The sequence below is a fragment of the Epinephelus moara genome, chromosome 13, assembly GCF_006386435.1.
Source record: "Epinephelus moara isolate mb chromosome 13, YSFRI_EMoa_1.0, whole genome shotgun sequence".
NCBI lineage: Eukaryota > Metazoa > Chordata > Actinopteri > Perciformes > Serranidae > Epinephelus > Epinephelus moara.
Window position 1 is genome coordinate 421,681 of NC_065518.1, and position 21,864 is coordinate 443,544.

Sequence of the window (21,864 nt, forward strand, 5' to 3'; positions counted from 1 at the left end):
GCACCCCCGAGGCATGGATACTAATGACGTCAGATTCTGGGTGAGTCGTTGATCTCTACTGATTGGTTAGGGAAAAATCAAATTCCCTCCCCCTTGTAAATCGCCTTCAATGGAGGCGATGTCAGACTGAAGGTTCTGGGAGCTTCAGTCTGACACTCAGGCTAATGCACGGTCACAGTGACCTTGACCTTTGACCACCAAAATCGAATCAGTTCACCTTTGAGTACAAGTGAACGTTTGTGCCAAATTTGAAAAAGAAAAATCCCCTAAGGCGTTCCTGTGATATTTGGACAGACAACCTGAAATCATAACGCCTCTGCCTACAACCGTCACTGGTGTGGAGGCACAACAACAACAACAACAACAACAACAACACCACCACCACCACCCAAGAACACCACCACCACCTAAGAACAGACAGAGTGAGCACTGCTCAATGATGTTTTTGTTGCAGAGATTTGAGCGCTCTGAGCCGACTGTACCTTCTGATGGAGGTATTTGTGTTTGTAATGGTGCAGCGGTTCTCCATCCAGCAGGATCTCTCCGTCCTGAGGTTCATACAGCCTCTTCAGCAGGCTGACACAGGAAGTCTTCCCACTGCCGGAGGGACCCACCAGGGCCGTCATCTTCCCCGGCTGAAGCTCCAGAGAGACGGACTGTGCGGAACACGTTGATGATGACCTGGTTAACATCTATTCAAACAGCGATGCTGTAGGACACAGTGTGAGTCTGTAGCACAGTTACCTTTAGAGCCGGCTGAGCTGGTTTATCCTCAGACGCTGAGGGATACATGAAGGTGACATTTTGGAAAACAACGCTTCCCTTCAGTTTCTCAGGAGCCAACTGTCCCGGCGCCTTACACTTTGGTGTTCTGTCAAGGTAACTGAACACTTTGGAAATGACGCCGACTGTGGACCAAGTATCTCCGTAGCAATACATAATCTCCTGTGAATACAATACAACAGGCATTATATTATATTTCACAACTCAAATACACAGAAGAGACTCTGCCGTGTGAAACATCTGTAACTCACCCTTAGGTTGTTTGACATGGGCTTCTGGTACAAGAAGAAGGAAACGAGACTACCGATACTGAGGTGACCCGATGAAATGAGACTGCGGGCCTGCACCAGCATGAGTATCTTTATCCCCAGACTCACCAGCTACATGGAAAAAGTACATATAAAGAAGAACTACTGACATTGTAGTTAAATTTAGAACAAAAGAACAAAAACAGAAATCACACACACCTCTAAATTACAGGCACCAAACTAAAGGGTTTTACTCATATTTTGAGCAGCACATACACATGTATGGAAGACCACTCCTGCCTCTACAACACAAAAATAGATGGTAAGATAAAATGTTTGAAAAGACAAAAAAATTAAAATCGATGAGAAACTGTGACACAATTTTGACTTTTTATGTCAGAATTCTTAATTGTGCTTATGATTAAAGTCTAAATTTAACTTGCTGAGTGAATTTCATCTCTGCTTTTCGCAGATGATGTGGTTCTGTTGGCTCTTTCATCTCTGCTTTTCGCAGATGATGTGGTTCTGTTGGCTCCATCACACCGTGACCTCCAGTATGACCTGGGGCGGTTTGAGTGTGAAGCGGTCGGGATGAGAGTCAGCACCTCCAAATCTGAGGTCATGGTTCTCTGCTGGACAATGAGTGTTCATGAGTGAGAATAGAATGGAGCATGAGACGGATCGGCGGTTTGGTACGGCGTCTGCAGTGATGTGGGTGCTGCACTGGTCCGTCGTGGTTCAGAGGGAGCTGAGCCAGAAGGCGAATCTTTCTATTTCCTGGTCCATCTCCGTCCCAACCCTCACCTATGGTCATGAGCTCTGGGTAGTGACTGAAAGAATGAGGTCAGCTGGGGAGAGGGACGTCTGAAATACTTTGCTCAGCCTGCTGCCCCCGCGACCAGGCTTCGGAGAAGCGGTTGAAAATGGACAAATGGATATATTTTATATGGAAAGTAAAACTTCTGCCACTTTTTTATAGTTCTGACTTAAAATATGTCAAATTTAATATTAATTGTAATTAGGACTTATTGTATCATACGACGGAGTATTAGGGCCACATTGAAGAAAAATTCGGAGATTTCGAGAATAAAGTCGTAATATTACGACTTTATTCTCGAAATCTTTTTCTTCTTCAATGTGGCCCTAATACTCCGTCATAGTATCACACTGTTTTAACCTTGTAAATTAAAAAAGATTTAATCCTATAATTTTGATTAAGAAAGTTGAACTTAGTTAATATCTCACATTCTGACTTAAAAGTCACAATATAAATATGTTTTTTTTTTTTTTAATATCTCATGATAAATGCATATCGCATGTTTTTCTTTTCCTAAATGGGCCTCCTCCACACACTGGGTTCAAACCTCAAAACATTCTGGTGCTTCCAAGATAAGTCGACTGATAGGACTCATGAACGCACCGTGCTGCCACCTTACCCTTCGTATAAAGCCGAAGACGACACTGTAGATTCCTGAACGTGTCTTCACAGCGGACATTTGGTCCAGAGCCTCGTTATACCTCCTCAGTTCATCTTTCTCTGCGTTGAAGCTTCGGACCGTTTGAATCTTGCTGATCGTCTGGAAAGCCAGGTCTTTGTTCTGAGCTTGGCAGTCCTGGATCTGATCTTTCAGGTCCTGTTCGACACAGAATACAGATTAATTTAGTAATCAGAATACAGATTAATTCAATAATTAGAATACAGATTAATTCAATCATAAGAATACAGATTAATTTAGTAATCAGAATACAGATTAATTTAGTAATCAGAATACAGATTAATTCAATCATAAGAATACAGGCTGATTCAGTAACAAGGAATGATGCTGCATATCACATGTTCAGGATTTCTTGACCTGTGCTGCTCATCTGTCTTCAGTTTCCTGTCTTTAACGTCACATGTTGCACCACAGTTCCACCAATCTTATATTCCAGTGCAATTTAAGGTCTTTTAACAAACACAGTCCTTCAGCTGCTGAGCTTCTGTTTGAATCCTTTCCTTCTCTTTAATTCTTTTCAGAAGAACTGATGAATGTTCTCTCTGTCTTCCTTTAGTCTCACTCTCCCTAAACTAACTGTAACTAAATCCACCCGACATGCTGCTGTTTGTTCACTGTGGAGACAACAAAACAAAATAACGTGTTTGGCTTGACTGACTCATTGACTTGACTCATCACACCTACCTGGGACAAGGTGATGTATTTGTTCTGAATGACGGCCAGCAGCGGCATCTCTATGCAGGTGAGCACAGTGAGCTCCCAGGACAGACCTAACATAACTCTGAGCATGAGGCAGGTTTTGACTGTGCTGCGAACCAGCGCGTTGGCGTTCAGTGCGACCGTGCGGCCCATCCTGTCCACATCAGAGTGCAGGCGGGAGGAAAGACGGCCTGAGTGGTGACAGGGAGAAAAGGCAACGTTCAAGAGAGTTTCAACGATTTATGGAGGAAATTCTCATTATGTTTGATGGTTATTTATTTGTGCTTGAGAGCTAAAGCAGCAGCACTGTGTGTGTTTGACCAATCAGTGACACTCATCCCTGCACACCCCACGCTGAAAATGACCACACTGAAGTACTGAATGTCCCTGAACCTTCATTTAGACCCTGGAGACAAAATGAGTTCCTCAAACGTTCCTCGTCTCTGGGGAAAGTTTCCTCAGTCAAAAAGGGTTTAATGTGTTTGTGGCAAAATGAGACATTTAATGTGTTTGCACACTTTGTGTCATGTAGTCTAGACTATGTGGAAAAAGTGTTGTGTCCACAACAACAGATTTCTTGACCCTGTAAATCCCTGAAGCATGACAGCAGACATGTTCAGTATGTTGTTCTCACCGGGGTTGTTCTCGTCGAAGAAGTGCACTTCCTGCTGCAGGAGGGTGTGAAACAGCAGGTGCTTCAGTCTCTTGTTCAGTCTGGCCAGAGTGCACATAAATATGCCTCCTCTTAAGCCAGAGAACAGAGCGCTGCTCAGATGGAGACATCAGATTATTTTTCATATCAATGAAACAAATCACATTTTTCTAAGCAGACAGGAGACAAGTGGTGATATTTTACTATAAAACACAAAAGGACAACAAATATTTGTATTTAATTACCTTCCCAGAGAGATAAGAGCCAGCTGTCCCACTGCAGAACAGAAGCTGGTTTCATGTGCTCCACCTCTCAGCATATCAATAACCCTCCCCTGATACAGAGGGATGTATGTATCACCTGTCAGGACAGACGGATGACACAGATTAGGTGAACAGGAAATGATCTACGAGATGTTTCTGTGATGTGAGTGTCAGTTTTCATAATACCTTTAAATGTAAATGTACTAAAGCAATCTCTCTCAACTGAGACGGGTTCTGTGAGTTTTGTTTTGTGTCTGTCGACTCTGTAAACGACTGAGTAAAGGTGGATGATTACATTTCTTTTTTTCTGAACAGGGTCTGGTGAGTTTGTCTTTCAGAGCTGTTTATGGTTGAACAAAAATAATAATAATAATAAGAAGAAAAATTTTATTTGTAGAGCACTTTTTATACTAACAGCACAAAGTGTTTTCCAAGGTGCAGAAAATACAAAACCAAAGTGACACTAATAAAACATAAGCATATACACACGCCTGTATGCATGCATACATACACACACATGGCTGCAAACACAAACACACACACACACACACACACACACAATAAGTCTATTAAACGTCAGGAAAGGCCGATCTGTAAAAGTAGGTTTTCAGACGAGATTTAAAGACGTGAACAGAGTCAGCTGATCTGACGTTCAGTGGGAGGCTGATCCAAAACTGAAAAGGCTCGACCACCGTCTGGACCCTGGAACAGTTCGAGGACCCAGACCAGCAGACCTGAGGGGCCTGTTTGGACGGTTATATACTCTGGTGCCAGGTCTTTGAGAGCCTTGTGTGTGATTATAAGAACTTTAAATGGATTCTATGAGAGACAGGAGCAATGCAGGGAGGCCAAAACAGGTGTGATGTGAGAGGATCAGTCAAAAGTCCAGCTGCTGAATTTTGAACGATTTGGAGCTGATGAGGAGCTCGACTGTTCAGGCAGGTGAACAAAGTGTTACAGTGATCAAGGCGGGAGGATTTGATAGCATGTATGACTTTCTCTGTCACCTACATTTTGAGATGTTCCTCAGCTGGAAAAAACAAGACGGGACTATATTCCTTACATGTTGCTCCAGGGTTAAATTACTGTCAAGAATAACACAAGGAAGTTGCTCTTTAACAAACGGACCTGTACTGGTCTTGGTCTATCTCTGTAGGGTCCTTTCGGTAATCCTGTCAGACACTAATAATAATAATAATCTGAGCCTGTCAGTGGCAAAAACCAGCACAAGACATAAAGTGACAGTGTGAACACGCCCAGAGTGGTTACACTGCAGCCTGGCCCCTGCTCTCGCTTAATACTGGACCACTGGTCTGGACCTCTGCGTAATGGGATGTGATGTTTTGTGGGCGTTCCCATAAATACTGAATGTATCTATGAAGAGACGGACTAACACTGTTGGTTTGTTCTTTTCGCCACATTTGTGAACATTAGGAAATATACAGGATATGCCTTATCCTCTGGTTTCTGTATTCTTCTGAAAATGCAAGTGTAGAGTGAATACAGTGTGTACAGCTAAGAGGGCATATGTGCACGTACACTACATGAAGCATAAAGCATGCTGTATATTTCATACTTACAGATGACACCCAAGATGAGGAAAGTGAAAGCTGCGATCAGGTAAAAGGTGTCTGGTTTGAAGTATTTCAGCAGCCTCACCAGCAGCCGCCTGGCGTTCAGTTTAATGTCGTCTTTCCTCGGCTTTGAATCACCGTAGAGGCCCTTCTCCCAAATCACACAGGCCAGTGACGACGACATGGGGCCCAGGAGCAGCATGCTGGGGTCAGGCGAAGGTCCCGTGTAAAGCTCTGAGGGAGGCGCCATGAAGACCCGGCCAGTCTCAAACACAGGAGACAGGAGGCAGAGGAGTGCCACCCACCTGCGGAGCACGGCCTGGGGCTTTCCATCAGTCAGTACGGAGGTGAAAACGTGGAGACTGGCCCAACGTGCTGCCCCAAAGGCCCACACACCTTCCAACCCACCATAACTGGAGCACTTGAGCAGCACCAGTCCGGCCCACAGCGCCACACACAGCACGGCATCGAAGAGAAGGATGAACAATGCACACGCTGTCACTTCCCTCATTTTCCTTTGGTGCAGGGCGAGACTGCAGGAGGCTGAATCTGATCCTGGAACAACACATGTTTGTGTTACACTGTTAGTGAGGTTCATTTCCTCATGTGCTGCACTTAAGAGCAACTCAAGAGCAAGTCTTACGTACTTCTGATAGACACTGTGGCACAATGCACATTTTCATTTCTATTTTGTTTTACTGCTTTATATTTACAAACTTCTATTTCACACTCTTATTCTTAATTCTTATCATTCTCTGTTCTTCACATCAGAGCGACTGTAACGAATCACAATTTCCCCTCTGGGATCAATAAAGCATTTCTGATTCTGATTTATACATCAACGACCTCACAGAAGGACATACTGGACTTTTGCACTCTAGTTTTATATTTACAGCTCACTCAAGAACATATTGCTTCCTACAGTCTACAGAACAAAGTCAATCTCAGCAGCTACGACTGATGAAGAGGTAGCACAACACTGCCCTCTTTGGCACCACTGCAGAGGATGATGTACACCTGACTCAGACCCAACACTCCACACTGTCTCTCACCCATCTGCTACCAGGCACTTCTAATCAGACAGTGGGGTGCAGCCTCGCCCACACATGCCCAGTAGCTGAGGGACATAATGTCCTGTCTTAATCTTGAATAGATTCACCACTCAACTGGGTACTCAGATACAAAAAGAAAAACAAAAAGGTGTGGGGCCCCTTTCTGGAGAACGTCCAGAGCTCTCAGTTAAACTGAAGACTTTGTTTGTGTCTTGTTCTTGTTGCTTCCTGTCAGCGTGTACTCTCATAAAGTTTCCCTTTATTCTGAACCTGCCTTTCACACACACACACACACACACACACACACACACACACACACACAGCTCTCCTTCTCTCTTTTAAGTACAGTTTTGAGGTTGTTGTACTTTACTAAGTATTTCCATTGTGTACTACTTTATAATTTTACAGCAGTATGTTGAGAAGAATGTGACAACACAACGATGCAGATACACAGTTTGTCTTATATGTTATGTTCATGTTTGACAATGTTTCACTACTGGGATTTTTAGTGTCTTAAAACTAAACAATATTTCATAAGCTATTCCTTTGTGTACCAAAGCAACAGCTGTCCAACAAAGAGCAAAACGTACAATATTTCTATCTGAAATGCAGCTGAGTAGAAGAACAAAGTGGCAGAAAATCGAAATACTCCAATGAAGTACAAGAAGCTAAAATCTGAAGTGGGAAGTTGTTAACTAATTACATTTACTCTTTATTCTATTGATATATATATATATATATATATATATATATATATATATATATGTTGTAGTAACCATTACAGCATTATACATATTTCTTATTTTCAGGATGCACAATATTGGATTTTTTGCAGATATCTGATATGCCAATGTATAAGCCTAACAACTCATTTGACCAATAACTGATATCAATCAATATCAATATATCCACGTTTTTCTCCACCTAATTTTAGTGATCATCAAGTCTCGTCTGTAGATGAATTAACCTCATGTTATACATGCATACTCTTATGGTGACGGCCCAGCAGCAGATGGAGACAGAAAATACAGTACTTTTTATTGTATGTGATTTTCATTCATTGTGAGGATTAAGAAAAAGCAGGTTGGTTCATTTTAAAGCAAATATCGTCCAATACTGAGGACATACCAATATTATCGTGCATCCCTAATATGTCTGATTGCAACACTAGAGTTACAGTGTAATGTGGCACAGTGCACATATCTGTATATTTGTTCACACTTACAGACTCAGCACAGTGAATACACACTATATATGTGTTATTCTTATTACCTTAAGGTCTAGTGTTAAACAATGTAGCATGATGCACATTTTTATTTCCATTTCGTTGCTTTATAATTACAGAAACACAAATCACAATGTCCCCTCTTGGATCAATAAAGTATTTCCTGATTCTACTGTTCTGTACATTTGTACAACATCTACCTCTGAAATGTGTTGAAGTAAAAGAATGAAGTAACACAAAGAGAAGTGACGCACAAGTGCCTAACAAACAGTACACGTGTTGATGACATGAGTAAAAGTACTGACCACATCACGACCTCATTATTAATCTGAGTTTAATGCAAATAGTCTGGTGCAATAAAGTACAATATTTCCCTCTGAGAAGTAAGTTAGTGAAATGGAAGAATAAAGTTGCACAAAATAGAAATACATGAGTAGAGTTTAGAGTGTAGTAATTTAAGTACCAACCCACCACACTTTGCTGTCAGTACTCTGGTGTGTAAACACAGTTAGCTCCCAGACATTAGCCGATGTGTTCCCAGCATGCACAGAGACAGCATCACTGACACCTGGACACATCACGGACAGTTTAACGAGCCTCAGACCTTCGTTTCACTAAATCACTACTTTAATGTATTGCCTTTGGTCAATAACGTTACAGTAGCTAGCTAGTGTTAGCTTATAACTTCAACAAGTCGTATTAACAATCTACGGCGGCCTCTGTCCTCACTGCTGTTTGATATGTAGCTTAACAAACCTGCGACACATTAATATGTTCGTTAACTTGATGTTATTGAGTCATGTTGGTGACTTACCGTGTGTTTCCCGTCACAGCCCGCGGCTAGCTGACGTTAGCTAACGTTAGCTGTTTCGCTTTTAGTTTCACTTTCAGTTGGGCGACATGAGGGTCACCTGTCTGGACTCTGAACACCTGACACGAGGAGGAAAGACACGGCGGAGAAAACGCTGCTCTCATTTTAGCTGTTTTTCTTTTTCACTCGTTGGTTGCAAGTTTTCAGTTTTAAAACTTTACGCTGTCCGCCATTACACATGAAGGCCACAGGGTGGCGATAGTTTACATCTGTGTTCCTGAGTGAGTCGCTTTCAAAACAGCAGAAGAAGAATGAAAACCAACGACAGCGGCAAAACATCTCTATCGCCCCCTGGTGGCTGGCTGCAGTACAGCTCATACAGAGACGGGACATGACACCAGCTAAAAGTCAAAGTAAAGGTCAAATATTTTTTTCCTGAAGATGCTTCTGTTATTTTAGGAACATGTTCTCACTCTACTGTGTTTTTAAATGATCGTTTTCCTGATAAGTTTGGCTTTAATTGGTTATTTGATGCTATAGAGGGGGTTGCATATATTTGAATTTAAGTCACTGAATATTTAATATTGAAATGTACACACCACTGAATTCATAGCATTAAAATATTTATTTAAATAATTTACTCTGACACCTATCTAAATGTATGTGTTCAGAATTCACCTCTTTGAAATTATTATATTAGATTTCTTGATTTGCAATTTTTAAAGCTGAATATGAAAATGTTTTTCAGTGTTCATGAATTCAGATCCAAAAATTTCCAGTTCATAATAAAAAAAAATAGAATAAATTAGGCTAATTCCTTAATTACAAAAAAGTGTACATGTAGATTCAGATTGCTCAGATTTGATTATATTATTACTATTATATATATCTATATATATATGTATATATATATATATATGTATATATATATTGCCAGTGTTTACAAATCAGATGCAGAAATTTAAGTTTTGTTATTTCAAAAGTAAAATTGAAATTTAAAAATTTAAGAAAGGCGCTGGGAATTTTTAGATCTGGGTTTGACCAACAGAATATGAGCAATCCGAATCTACATGTTCAAAATCAATGAATGAATTTGTTTGTTTTAAATTATGAAACTCGAATTTTTGGACCTGAATATACAAAAACTGAAAACGATTTTCAAATTCAGCTTCTGAAATTGCAAATGAATAAATTTCATATTGCAATTTCAAAGAGGTGAATTCTGGACAAATAAATTCAGATACGTGGTTTTCAAAGTAAAAATATTTTTATGCTACAATTTTAGTGGCATGTATATTCTAATATTAAATATTCAAACATCTCTCTCTCTCTCTCTCTCTCTGTATAAATATATATATTAACAGTTTAGAATTGCAGCCATAAGGCGAGCCCATTATATTATCTGAGTCAATAGTCATGGAACTAATTAGAGAAAAGAAAGAGAAAAAAGGATGATAGCCAAAATAAAGTACAAATAAAATACTTACAGAATAAATAAATAAATAAATATACAAATAATACAACATAAATTATAGAAAACAAAGTTATTTGGTCTTCATTTCAAAGTGGAGCATCTTATTTCCAGCGTCTGTTCATTCATACAGTTTTACAGAGTTCAGCAGTTTGTTTGCAAATTTCTATTTAACATATTTGCGGGATTTACAACACAACACAAATGTATTACAGCACATACAGAGCCCTTCTGAGTTTATAACTTGACGTCATGATTGGCCAATCAGCGTGCTCACAATCAATGACGCTGCTCGCGATTGGTCGAACGGGTGAATGGGCGGGAACACGAGCCCCCGGCTCCACTTCCCGACGTGGCTCCAAACATCCAAGATGGCAGCGGCTGTATGTGAGTTGTTTGGCTTCGTGTTAGTGCAGCTGGAGGAAGTGACGCGCGTTGTTCTTCCTCGGCTCTTGTTATTGAAGCAGAGTGTGAGCTTTAACCTCCGCAGCTCACCGGCCGCGTGACAGGTTCCGTTCTATGCGGGGTGAAGACAAGATGTCGGAGCAGACTCTGGAGTACTTGATGAGCCGGGGTCACATACAGAGGAGGGACGCTGCTGAGGTCAGCTGGTCTCACGCTGTGAACAGCCGCAGCCGGCTGACGGAAGCTCTCACGGGTCACACTCACATGCTCGAGGCCGACGTCATCATCAGAGGTCATGACCCCAGAGAGCCGATCATGGCGCACCCTCCTGACACAGACAGCGACATCACACTGAAGGAGTGGCTGCAGGCAGTGAAGGCGCAGGACAAGGGGATCAAGCTGGACTTCAAGAGCCCGGACGCGGTGTCTCCATCTGTCCACCTGCTGCAGGACGTGCTGGACCAGCTGAGCCGTCCCGTGTGGATCAACGCAGACATCCTGTCTGGTCCTGGGGGACAGGTCAGACCTCTGGAGCCTCAGGCCTTCCTGTCTGCTGCCACAGCTCTCCCCTCTCACACTGTGCTGTCTCTGGGCTGGACCACAGGGTGGACTGCAGGGACAGACAGCCCAGGGTACAGCTGGGACATGGTGCGTGTGATGGAGGAGCTGTGCAGGGGTCTCGAACACCCGGTCACCTTCCCAGTGCGCGCCGCTCTCCTCTCCCAGTCCTTCTCCCAGCTCAGCTGGCTGCTGCAGCAGTCACACAGGTACTCTCTCACAGTGTGGACCGCACAGAGGGACGAGTACTCGCTGCAGGACTTCCTGTCCTACAGGAGACAGCTGGACATCAGCAGGATCTACTACGACCTGCCGGACCCTCAGAGGACAGAGCTCAGTGAGACATCACAAGACATCAACTGAGAGTCTGCAGCACAGAGGGACATGTCTCATCTGACAGACTGAAGTGGAGACAGGAGAGTGGACCTGTCTCTGGTCCACCTGTCTCTGGTCCACCTGTCCTCTGGTCCATCTAGTCCCTCTGTCCTCTGGTCCATCTGCCATGGGTCACACTAGGCTCTGACCAGGAGCACCCAGAGGTCTGCAAGATAGAGTTTAAAGGGATAGTGCACCCAAAAATGTAAATTCAGCCATTATCTACTCACCCATATGCCGAGGGAGGCTCAGGTGAAGTTTTAGAGTCCTCACATCACTTGCAGAGATCCAAGGGGAGAGGAGGTAGCAACACAACTCCACCTAATGGAGGCTGACGGCGCCCCAGATTCAAACGTCCAAAAACACATAATTGAAACCACAAAATATCTCCATACTGCTCGTCCGTAGTGATCCAAGTGTCCTGAAGCCCCGACATAAAAAGTTGTTTGGAAAAACTCTGTTTTTAGCCTCACTGTAGCCTGGGTTAGGGTTAGGGTGTGTACGCTTGGGCGAGACCTTTGAAAGCACGTGAACACACATGAAGACGGTGCCCATGTCTCATGGTCTCAAGTGCACCCACGTCTTCAGTGGCCTCTGGCTCATCTGTGGTGTCTCACTGTCTCTGTGTCTCACTGTCTCTGTGTCTCACACTTCCACTGCTGTGGCTCAGAAACGTTGTCACTGGATTATAATGTGTTCATCACACTCATGTTGCATCTGGTAAAGATGGTGCTCATTAGATGTTTTTTTTAATGAGTGTGTGTGTGTGCACAAAATAAATGTTTGGATTCACTCAAACAAACTCTCCTGTTTCCTCCTCCATCCTGCCTCAGATATTTTACCCAGACTCCTCATCACTTCCATTTTATGTCTCATTAACTGTATCCTCCCATTAGCTTCACCATGGCGCCTTCGGTTTCACCTGGTGTTTTGTTATCTGTTGAAGTGCAGCTGCTCTTAAAAAGATACTGATCATTCTGTAGAGAGCCACTGAGAGTGAGTGAGTGAGTTCAGTCACAGATGGGCAAAAATACATCAAAATGTATTTTAATACAAAATACCCCTCAAATAAATGTATCAAAATAAAATACATGTATTTTGTATTTTCAAACACAGAAAATACTTTTTCTTTTTTTCTCTTTAGCAGCGACCTGCAGCTCTATAGGTCACTCTGTCAGTCGGTCGGTTGGTCAGTCGGTCGGTTGGTCAGTCGGTCGGTTGGTTGGTCAGTCGGTTGGTTGGTCGGTCGGTTGGTCAGTTGGTCGGTCCACAAAGCTTTTCATGAATAACTCAAAAAGTCCTTGACCGAAAATGCTCAAAATGTACATGCTGCAATTAGAGACCATGAAAATGCTCAAAATGTACATGCTGCAATTAGAGACCATGAGTAATGATGCCAGAAAGAACGACCATGATTCATCCATTAATGGCGTGATAGTTGCAAATTTGCACTTGTTTTCTCACAGTTTGGTGAAGCAGAGTATTCAGGTTTGGGCTGTAGGCTACCCTAAAATATTATTCATTGATTCAGATTTAGATTCAGACAACTTTATTGATCCCACGTGAGGCAGTTCATTTGTAGCATACTCATCAACCAAGCATCAACCACAACAACATACAGTTTCCTATGTGATGCACAGTCCAGTGAAACAGACCACGAGGTCACTGAAGGGCCCGAGTTTGAAAAAACATATAGATAAAAATTTTTTTTTTTTTTTTTAAAGAAAAAAAAATATTGTAAATTTTTTTTTTTTTTTTTAAAGAAAAAAAAATATTGTAACATCCAATATTATAAGAATGTGCAGCCTATTATTTTTGTTTTTGTGAGAAAGTATTTTGAGTATTTTAAATACAAAATTACTCCACTCAAAAGTATTTTGTTACAAATTACATTTGCTTTTATCAGCCTCATCAAATACAGATTACAGAATACTCAGATGTAATTGAAATACGTATTTTAAATACAAGTAACAGAAATACTGCCCATCCCTGAGCACAGAGCTGTTGTTCACACTGACTGACACAGTCTTTTGTTTCTATGAGCAGTAACCAGCTGCTGTAAGAGACTCATTTTGACAAAAAAACAACAACAAAGACAAGTTTGATATTCAAACATTTATTTTTCCTCTGATCATAATGTATAAATAAAGACTTTATAATAAAGGTATAATTTGGCCCAAAGCAAGACAAGCCTCTATAAAGTACTAATAAATCCTCTGGCTGCAGAGAAGCCACACAGCTTATACCTGAATGTGTTTCTAGCGTTGAGTCACATCAGACATAAAACAGTCCACTGCTCATTTATCAAAAGACAAACCTGTGATTGGGACTGAAGGTAAACTCAGTTACAGTGTCATTAAGCTCCTTCATGAAATGTTCAAACCTGCCGACAGCATGAGGTCATCTCCTGCTCTGCTCCTGATCGGGTCACATGTCACCCTGTGGTGGCTCTGTAAGAAGGCACTGTTCCAGTGAGGAAGGAGAAGCTAATAAACATGATTAATTACTGCTGATACAGTTCATGTGTTCATTATCTACACGAGACAGTGAGTGACAGATTCAGTCATCAACATGGTGTAACGTGTCCTCACAGCACAGGAGAGGGTTAATCCTACTGTAAAGATCCTGCTGTGGCTGATCACAGGCCGACTGCAGCAAACCGTCAGCTGCTGATGTTTAAAGGATAAGTCTGGAGATATTAAACACTTAACACCAGTTAATTAAACAGTGTGAGCCTGGATCTGGTAATACTCCAGCACAGTAATGCTGTTTGATATGTGGCACCCAGCACAGGTCATTTTAATGTTAGCAAACAGTATGATGGTTTTATGGTGGGCGGGGCTTAGCAACTCTCAGGCATTAGCTGGGGCTACCTAGCAAGTTCTGTTGGCTTGTTTTAGACAATGGAGGAAGATGATGCGAGTGGTGCGTTTAAAAATATTCAGTCCACGTGTGGGAGCGCACTGTGACACACACTGGACCGACAAACTATGTAAAGGCTGAAAAATGAAACAGGAGTTCATTCTGATGATCAGGCCGGACACAATGAGATGAAAGTGCCATGTGCAGTCCTCTGATGGGACAATGCCGACATGCAAACAAGTGTGAATTTAAAGGGATAGTGCACCCAAAAATGAAAATTCAGCCATTATCTACTCACCCATATGCCGAGGGAGGCTCAGGTGAAGTTTTAGAGTCCTCACATCACTTGCAGAGATCCAAGGGGAGAGGAGGTAGCAACACAACTCCACCTAATGGAGGCTGACGGCGCCCCAGATTCAAACGTCCAAAAACACATAATTGAAACCACAAAATATCTCCATACTGCTCGTCCGTAGTGATCCAAGTGTCCTGAAGCCCCGACATAAAAAGTTGTTTGGAAAAACCTCATTTGAACTCTGTTTTTAGCCTCATTGTAGCCTGTAGCTCTGACTGCCTCTCTGGGCACCGCGTTCACGTGTGTGCACTTGCACGCGAGACCAGGAAAGCACGTGAACACACATGAAGGTGGTGCCCATGTCTCACAGCCTCATGCAAGCGCACACACGTGGATATTTTGTGGTTTCAATTATGTGTTTTTGGACGTTTGAATCTGGGGCGCCGTCAGCCTCCATTAGGTGGAGTTGTGTTGCTACCTCCTCTCCCCTTGGATCTCTGCGAGTGATGTCAGGACTGACTGTACTTCAGAATAAAGTGTGTTTTTCTTACAAACTTGACACGTTGGCGAGTCACTTTCAGAATGGACCCGTGACCCACCAGCTGGGAGCCGCTGATTTAAAGAATGTTTAGGGCAAGTTCTGAATGTACATGTTTTTGGCTATTGTTCAAAATGTTAATAAAATCCAAAAACATGTCTGATATGACACAAAGTGCACTCCTTGTTTAACTTAAAGTCTAGTGCTGCGCTGTGTGACCATGGAAACATCACTACTATCATGTGATAATCATGTATGCAGCTAGTCGGCGTTGGGAATGTCTAGGCCTAGTGTTTTATCTGCAAATGTTTGGGAGGTGCATGTTTAATAGTGTATGTCTTCTGAATGATAGATATAACACATGGCGTAAGATGGAGGCAGACTGGATGAAGCTCTGCACCAAAACCTTTGACACTGGTAACGAGGGGGAGGCGGCTCTGCAGCCAGCTGAAGGGAAGAAGCATCTCGACAGCCAAAAGGCCGCTGCAGACAGACTGCCAGCAGCAGCACATATTTCATGCCTGCCTCAGCTAGGCCACATCACGTTACTGCTTTGTATCTACTGCAGACACACAGGGACTCCACCAGTGTGTCCAGGCTACATTACAGCACCAGTGAACACTATGACTGCTAACCTGTGTTAACGTACTTACAGTCATGGAAATGAGGTCAAATATTATGGAAAAGTTCTGAAGATTTGTTGAAAAATATGTGACAACCATGAAACACACTGTTGGTTTGTTTGTTGACAGTAACACCAGACTTATCCTTTAAATGCTGCTGAAGCAGCTTCTGACTCTACTGTGTTAAAACCGTCACTTTGATTCCATCCGTTTGTTTACTGCTCAGTTTGCTTGTTTTTTGTCATCACCTCCACCTGGTGTCCTGTGTGGCTGCACAGTACCTCCTCACTCTGTGTGTGTGTGTGTGTGTGTGTGTGTGTGTGTGTGTGTGTGTGCTCAACATTAAGGGAGCTGTAAGTGACATTCAGAGCATATTTAGGATCCGGCCCGACTCTACATGAAGCACCAGAGTTTCTATCAAAGCCTGACCTGAGCCTGAACCATGACTGATTTAATCCCACATTTCAACAGTTAAAAAAACATGAATATAGATATCAAAGCATTTATAAGAATAAGATTCAAATATTTGTCAGAATGTGAAACCCTGTACTCAAGTATCTCCAGGGTAGTGAAAGTGTAATGGTTTTATTTTAATAATAAAGTTTTTTGTTTTTCTACCTGTGAAGATATTTGTGCCTGTGCTGTTAAAACGAGGTACTGAGTGTTTATATTGGAAATCCTGAAATAAAGGTTTTAAAAAAGCATTTATCACTTGCTAAAGTGAACTGAAGTCTTGTCAGTGCAGTAAAGTTCGTGACACGCCGAGCCGACGGTTGGGCCGTTGGTGAGCACCTGCCACCAGGTGTGTACCTGCCGTCAGTGCAGTGTGTCCCACACCGCTGTCCCTCGTCAGCCCCTTGCAGTAGTTCTTTTTGGCCGATTTAACATTTGATTCAACATGGTGAATCGGCGTCAGCGACAACGGAGCCTGTCAGTGAATGAAACCGCTCTGATTTGCAGAGAGACCGACACAAACTTGTTCCATCAGGTCAGATGTTAATGTAAGATGGTAAAACATTTCCTGATGGTTTGTGTAATTGTTCACTGGTGCACAGAAAATGTATTTTGTTCTTCCAACATTGTTTGTGTTGTTAATGTGCTAACTGGCTAACTAGCATCAGGACCACCTTCCAGCGTCCCTCTCTGAATGAGGATCGTAGACAACCGCCGTCTGCTGGAGTGGAAATCTGTTGCTTTCACGCAGGTGCAGAGCATGCGTGCTGGAGTCTGAGCGGTGTGTTCATGTGCAATGTTTTTGGCCGAGACGCGGCAGTATCAGGTGACGCAGCAGCGGGCCTGAAGTTTCTGGTGTGTCTGGACCTGAAGAGACATTTGTGAAATGACCTCTGACATGTGCCTTCTAACCTAAATCTAAATCTCAACATTGTCGTTAGTTAAAATGGGTTGATGAGAATATTGCATAACTTTAAGGTCTGTGTGAAGAAAAGAGGGAGTTTGGTGCAAACCCGACTCGATCAAAGCCTGTGTACATTTGATAAAACTACAGCCTGACCCTGCTCAAACCGGCGAGTCGAGTGCGGCTCAGTCAGGTTTGAAATGAAATACTGAGATCATGCTAATAAAGTTATTGATTTACTCTGTCTCCACCTCCCTGCTCTCACACTTGATGTAATTCAGTTGCCAAAAAAGAGACAAAACACAACAAACAAAGTTACGGATGAATTTAACTGAAAATGTCACTAAATTTAATCAGAGAAAACGTGGTCGCTGTGGTCGACTCCGGCAGCACACTGCTGCATTCTGCTCAACAGGGACTCAATGCATAAAGCTGCTATTTTTAAATGTCCTGTCAAAAGAGTCTCTCCCTGCAGCCTGTCGTTTTTGTTCTGAAATGTTGATTCCACTGGATAATAAATGAGGTCCAGACGTCTCTCTGCAACACCAGTGAAGAAGAAATACAGCGAGAGCTTCACAGAGCCGTGAGTGATAACAGCGCCACCTACATGTAAGAGTAAAGTCTGCAGCAGAAACACTAAACAGATCTACAGTTTGCATCACTCTCTGCTCAGGTACCATCACTGCACTGTAGCTGTCTGCTGCTATATTAATGCTCTGAATGTCACACACAGCTCCTTTAAACATGTAGAAAGCATTCGGAGTGATTTCTTGGGTAACTTGGCTTGATACAGTGAGATACATCATATATGATAGATTGTGTGATCACAGCAGCTTTTTGCAATAAATAGTACAATCACATTGTAGTTGTAAGTGCACGTCTGTTCATTTTGGTATGTAGGATCAAGTGTCTAACTTTGGCCACAGTGCACATCATTCATAGTGTTTGTTCTGACTTTATGGCGCCCCAGGCGGCAGAGCGGTTGCAACATCTGGTGCGCCAAACAAAGCTGGTGCAAACATTAGAAAACAATCTGCAGACCTGTCTGGGCCAGAGTGTGATGTGTGTTAGAGGTGGCACACGGTGAGAGCAGGTTCAGAGGCTGGTGATGTACTCTGCCCCGTTAGACGAGGCCTTGTCTTTGTCTCCCTCTGTTGGCACGCTGCTGTACTGGCAGCCGGACGCTAAGTCAACAGAGGGTTTGGCTGGTTCGGGCAATGCAGATTGCTGACCCTGCTTCGACAGCTTCCTGTCCCGTTTATCCAGCCAGCAAAACGACACCATGAGGAACACGGCAGCAGAGGCAACTACGGCACTGCAGGCAAAGAAGACGTGGAAGTACTGACCTGTCCTGTCCACCAGGACTCCTGCAACAACAAGAAAATCATCAGCTTTAATATTTCATCTCTGCTTCATGACATTTTATTTCACAGCTCAGACTTGTCTGTAAGTTCCTGGAAAGTAAGTGATATGAATTCATGACAGAGCTGTAAAATTCAGCACTAATTATAGGAAAAATGGAGACGGTGTTAATTGGTACAATTCTGATAAATTAACTGGGACTAATTGCTGCAGTGGTGGCTCCCAAGAGGTCGCAATGCAGATCAGGAGACGATTAACCGGAGAGGAAAGCAAGAAAAAAACATGTCGCTCATTCCTTCAAACTCCTGACCTCTTACTACTTTGACTTCTACAAATTGTTCAAATAAAGCAAGAGGGGGAAAATCCTTTGCTCAGCTGAGCTTGTCACAGCTGGGGGAGACATGCGGCCCATGATGAGGGGTTGCATGTCCACATACCTTCATTTTGAAGGGGTAGTTCTGATCCTTCTACGTGTGGCTGTGTGAGGTAAACATTCACAGTCAGTGCACGTCCCTAGTTTGGAGAGGCCGCTGGAGTGTCACCACAGAAGCTGAGCAATGTACTGCTGTGGACGGGGTCAGCACACAGACGTCTATGAGCCACATAAAACAAATAACATCAGTATAAATCTACTGCTCTCTTTTCAAAGCCAAACTCATGTGTTATTGTGTGACTCTGGTGTCCAGGAGGCTAAAATTAATTGTGTTGTCAATGAAGTCTTTGGCGAGAGCAGAGGGAGGCAAGTGAAGGTGTTATCGGCTCCCCGTCAGAAATCAGTCCGTAAAACTATTCTAAATATAACGTACACTTAAAACAATATGGATTTATAGGTGGTTAAAATGTTGTTCTTCAGCCTGCTTCTCCAAACTTGTGGCGTGTTGATCAACATGTACTGCAGGTAACACACTGACCGTGAACAAGTACCTCACACAACCCCACTTCAAATCACTCTGAGGGGTCAGAGGCCAAAACCTTTGGGATCATCAACCTAGAGTCTGATCGTCAGAGCGCTGCAGGTCAGCACAACATGCAAACAGGAAATGTGGCTGCAGGCAAATATATAATTCAACACCTGTGAGAAATAAAAGTTTATGATAGAAAATGATTAGCAGATATTTACTTTCACTCAAATGCAGAACATCAGAACTCAGAACACCTATAACACTGTTCTTCCTCTATAATCATCATGAAATATATTTATTTATTTATTCAGCAGGAAGCCTTCTGACTAATCACACACACTGTGCAGACCAACAGAATAAAACACAACCCTTTTGTGAAGCTGTGTTGAACCTAACCCTTCTTTCAGTGGTATAACAGCAGTCCCAGTCAGATTCACAGTGTGTGTGCACTGGTCCTGTTGTTGCTTGTATCTGTGGTTACGTCACAGCCCGGGTATAGTAGCGGTCAGATAAACAGGGGAAGCATAACTGTCATTTGAGACGAGGCAGCCTGCCCTTTCCCCGCTCTGCTGCCACTACACTGAAACTCTGCTCCTGCAGAGCCTGCAGGGCCTCGGCACCCCCCTATGCAACTGGCTACTGGACTTCCTCACCAGCAGAACCCAGTCTGTACGTGTGAACAAAAACATCTCCAGCGTCATCTCCCTGAACACCGGTTCCCCCCAGGGCTGTGTTCTCAGCCCCCTGCTGTTCACCCTGATGACACACAACTGTCGTCCCAGATTCAGTACCAACCACTTCCTGAAGTTTGCGGACGACACAACCGTTGTGGGCCTCATCCAGGGGGACAACGAACTGGCCTACAGGGACGAGGTGAAACATCTGGTGAACTGGTGTAAAGTCAACAACCTGATCCTCGATGTTGACAAGACAAAGGAGATCATTGTTGACTTTAGGAAATCTCGGCCCAGTCATACACTCCTCATCAACGACACTGCAGTGGAGGTCGTCAGTAGCACAAAGTTCCTGGGAGTGCAAATCACCAACAAACTAACCTGGTCCCTCAACACCACCTCCCTGGCGAAAAAGGCACAGCAGCGCTTGCACTTCCTGCGCCGGATGAGGAGAGCCTCCCTCCCCCCTCCCATCCTGACTACATTCTACAGAGGCACCATCGAGAGTCTGCTGACCAGCTGCATCTCTGTCTGGTTTGGGGCTTGTAAGGCCTCTGACTGGAAGTCTCTGCAGAGAGTGGTGAGGACAGCGGAGAAAATCATCGGGTCCCCGCTCCCCTCTATCCGGGACATTGGACATAAGCGCTGCCTGACCAGAGCCCAACGCATCTCCTCTGACCCCACCCACCCCCACCATGGACTGTTCTCCATGCTGACCTCTGGCAGGAGGTTCTGCAGCATCCGTAGCAGGACGTCCAGATTCAGAGACGATTTACAACAAAAGCCTTGAGCAGGAGGAAACTTCCTGTATTTATGTCATTTACACAAACAGACGTTTTGAATCTATCTCAATCTGTTTTTTGGCCTTCTTCTGTCTGACCCACAGCAGGGACAGAAAACACAGATACTGTGTTTCAAGGTCACTTGTGATGGTCTGACACACACACACAGGACTTTAAGAGTGAATATTTATCAGCTGCTTGCTGGTTTAAATCATGTGATTTGGCAGAGGGCGTTGAAATCTTGAGAACTTTGATAAACTGAAATAGCAGCTGCAGGTGTTCACATTCAGGTTCAGGCAGCAGCGTTCAGTGCAGACGATCCACGATTAATGGACCAACTGATGAGCTGTCAACTTTTATATTAATGGACAACTAATCTGATATAAGTGAATATCTTTGGGTTGCAGACAAACACAAGATGTTTAATGACATCATCTTGGGCTTTCAGAAAAACTTTGATATATATTTTTAACCATTTTTTGACACTTCATAGACCAAACAACTGATCCATTAATGGAGAAAATAGTTGCAGCCCTATTTTTGCATCATGAGCTTCATTTGAGTCCCAGTTTTGAACTGTATACTAACGCAAAGCAGTTTGAAGTGTCTTGTGTCTTCATACAGGAAAAGGGACAAAAATAGGGCTGCTATGGAAACAGAAGTCTTTAATATGTTAATACCAGTCCATACCCATTGAGTACAGCATACCATACCATGACTTAGTCATACCAAACATTACAAACAACACCAACATTGGTCCACAGGGGGAGCCATAGCGATCGGTCGCATTTTAGCCATTTTGAAGCATGTTTCTGTTGTTATAGCGCCACCCAGTTGCCAATTAGAGTTAAATTTCT

At 43.2% G+C, this 21,864-nt stretch overlaps 3 protein-coding genes across 5 annotated transcripts in view; 1 reads left to right on the top strand and 2 right to left on the bottom strand.

The window, feature by feature from the left end:
• The window catches only part of tap2t (transporter associated with antigen processing, subunit type t, teleost specific), an 18,198-nt gene extending 9,129 nt beyond the window's left edge, over positions 1–9,069 (bottom strand). For 2 of the 3 annotated variants that reach the window (XR_007570944.1, XM_050060401.1), the window contains exons 1-9: positions 8,807–9,069; positions 5,722–6,270; positions 4,124–4,238; positions 3,861–3,991; positions 3,212–3,417; positions 2,468–2,665; positions 1,035–1,163; positions 745–945; positions 483–656 (exon numbers count right to left, since the gene is read on the bottom strand). Coding sequence is in view for 2 of the 3 variants with exons in the window: in XM_050060401.1 (XP_049916358.1) it covers positions 483–656; positions 745–945; positions 1,035–1,163; positions 2,468–2,665; positions 3,212–3,417; positions 3,861–3,991; positions 4,124–4,238; positions 5,722–6,226 (1,659 nt within the window). In the remaining variant the exon portion in view is untranslated. Of the gene's footprint in view, positions 1–482; positions 657–744; positions 946–1,034; positions 1,164–2,467; positions 2,666–3,211; positions 3,418–3,860; positions 3,992–4,123; positions 4,239–5,721; positions 6,271–8,463; positions 8,540–8,806 lie in introns of those variants that run through there. The other variant, XM_050060402.1, reaches the window with a different exon arrangement.
• A 1,309-nt stretch (positions 9,070–10,378) lies between these two features.
• Positions 10,379–12,414, top strand: fam151b (family with sequence similarity 151 member B). The gene has a single exon (XM_050060408.1). It carries the CDS (start codon positions 10,794–10,796, stop codon positions 11,598–11,600), a length of 807 nt encoding a protein of 268 aa, XP_049916365.1. The 5' UTR covers positions 10,379–10,793; the 3' UTR covers positions 11,601–12,414.
• Positions 12,415–14,163: 1,749 nt separating this feature from the next.
• Positions 14,164–21,864, bottom strand: part of slc16a5a (solute carrier family 16 member 5a) — a 27,109-nt gene continuing 19,408 nt past the window's right edge. The window contains exon 5 of the mRNA XM_050060404.1: positions 14,164–18,654. Within this exon, the coding sequence (XP_049916361.1) occupies positions 18,383–18,654 (272 nt within the window). The 3' untranslated portion in view covers positions 14,164–18,382. The remainder of the gene's footprint in view (positions 18,655–21,864) is intronic.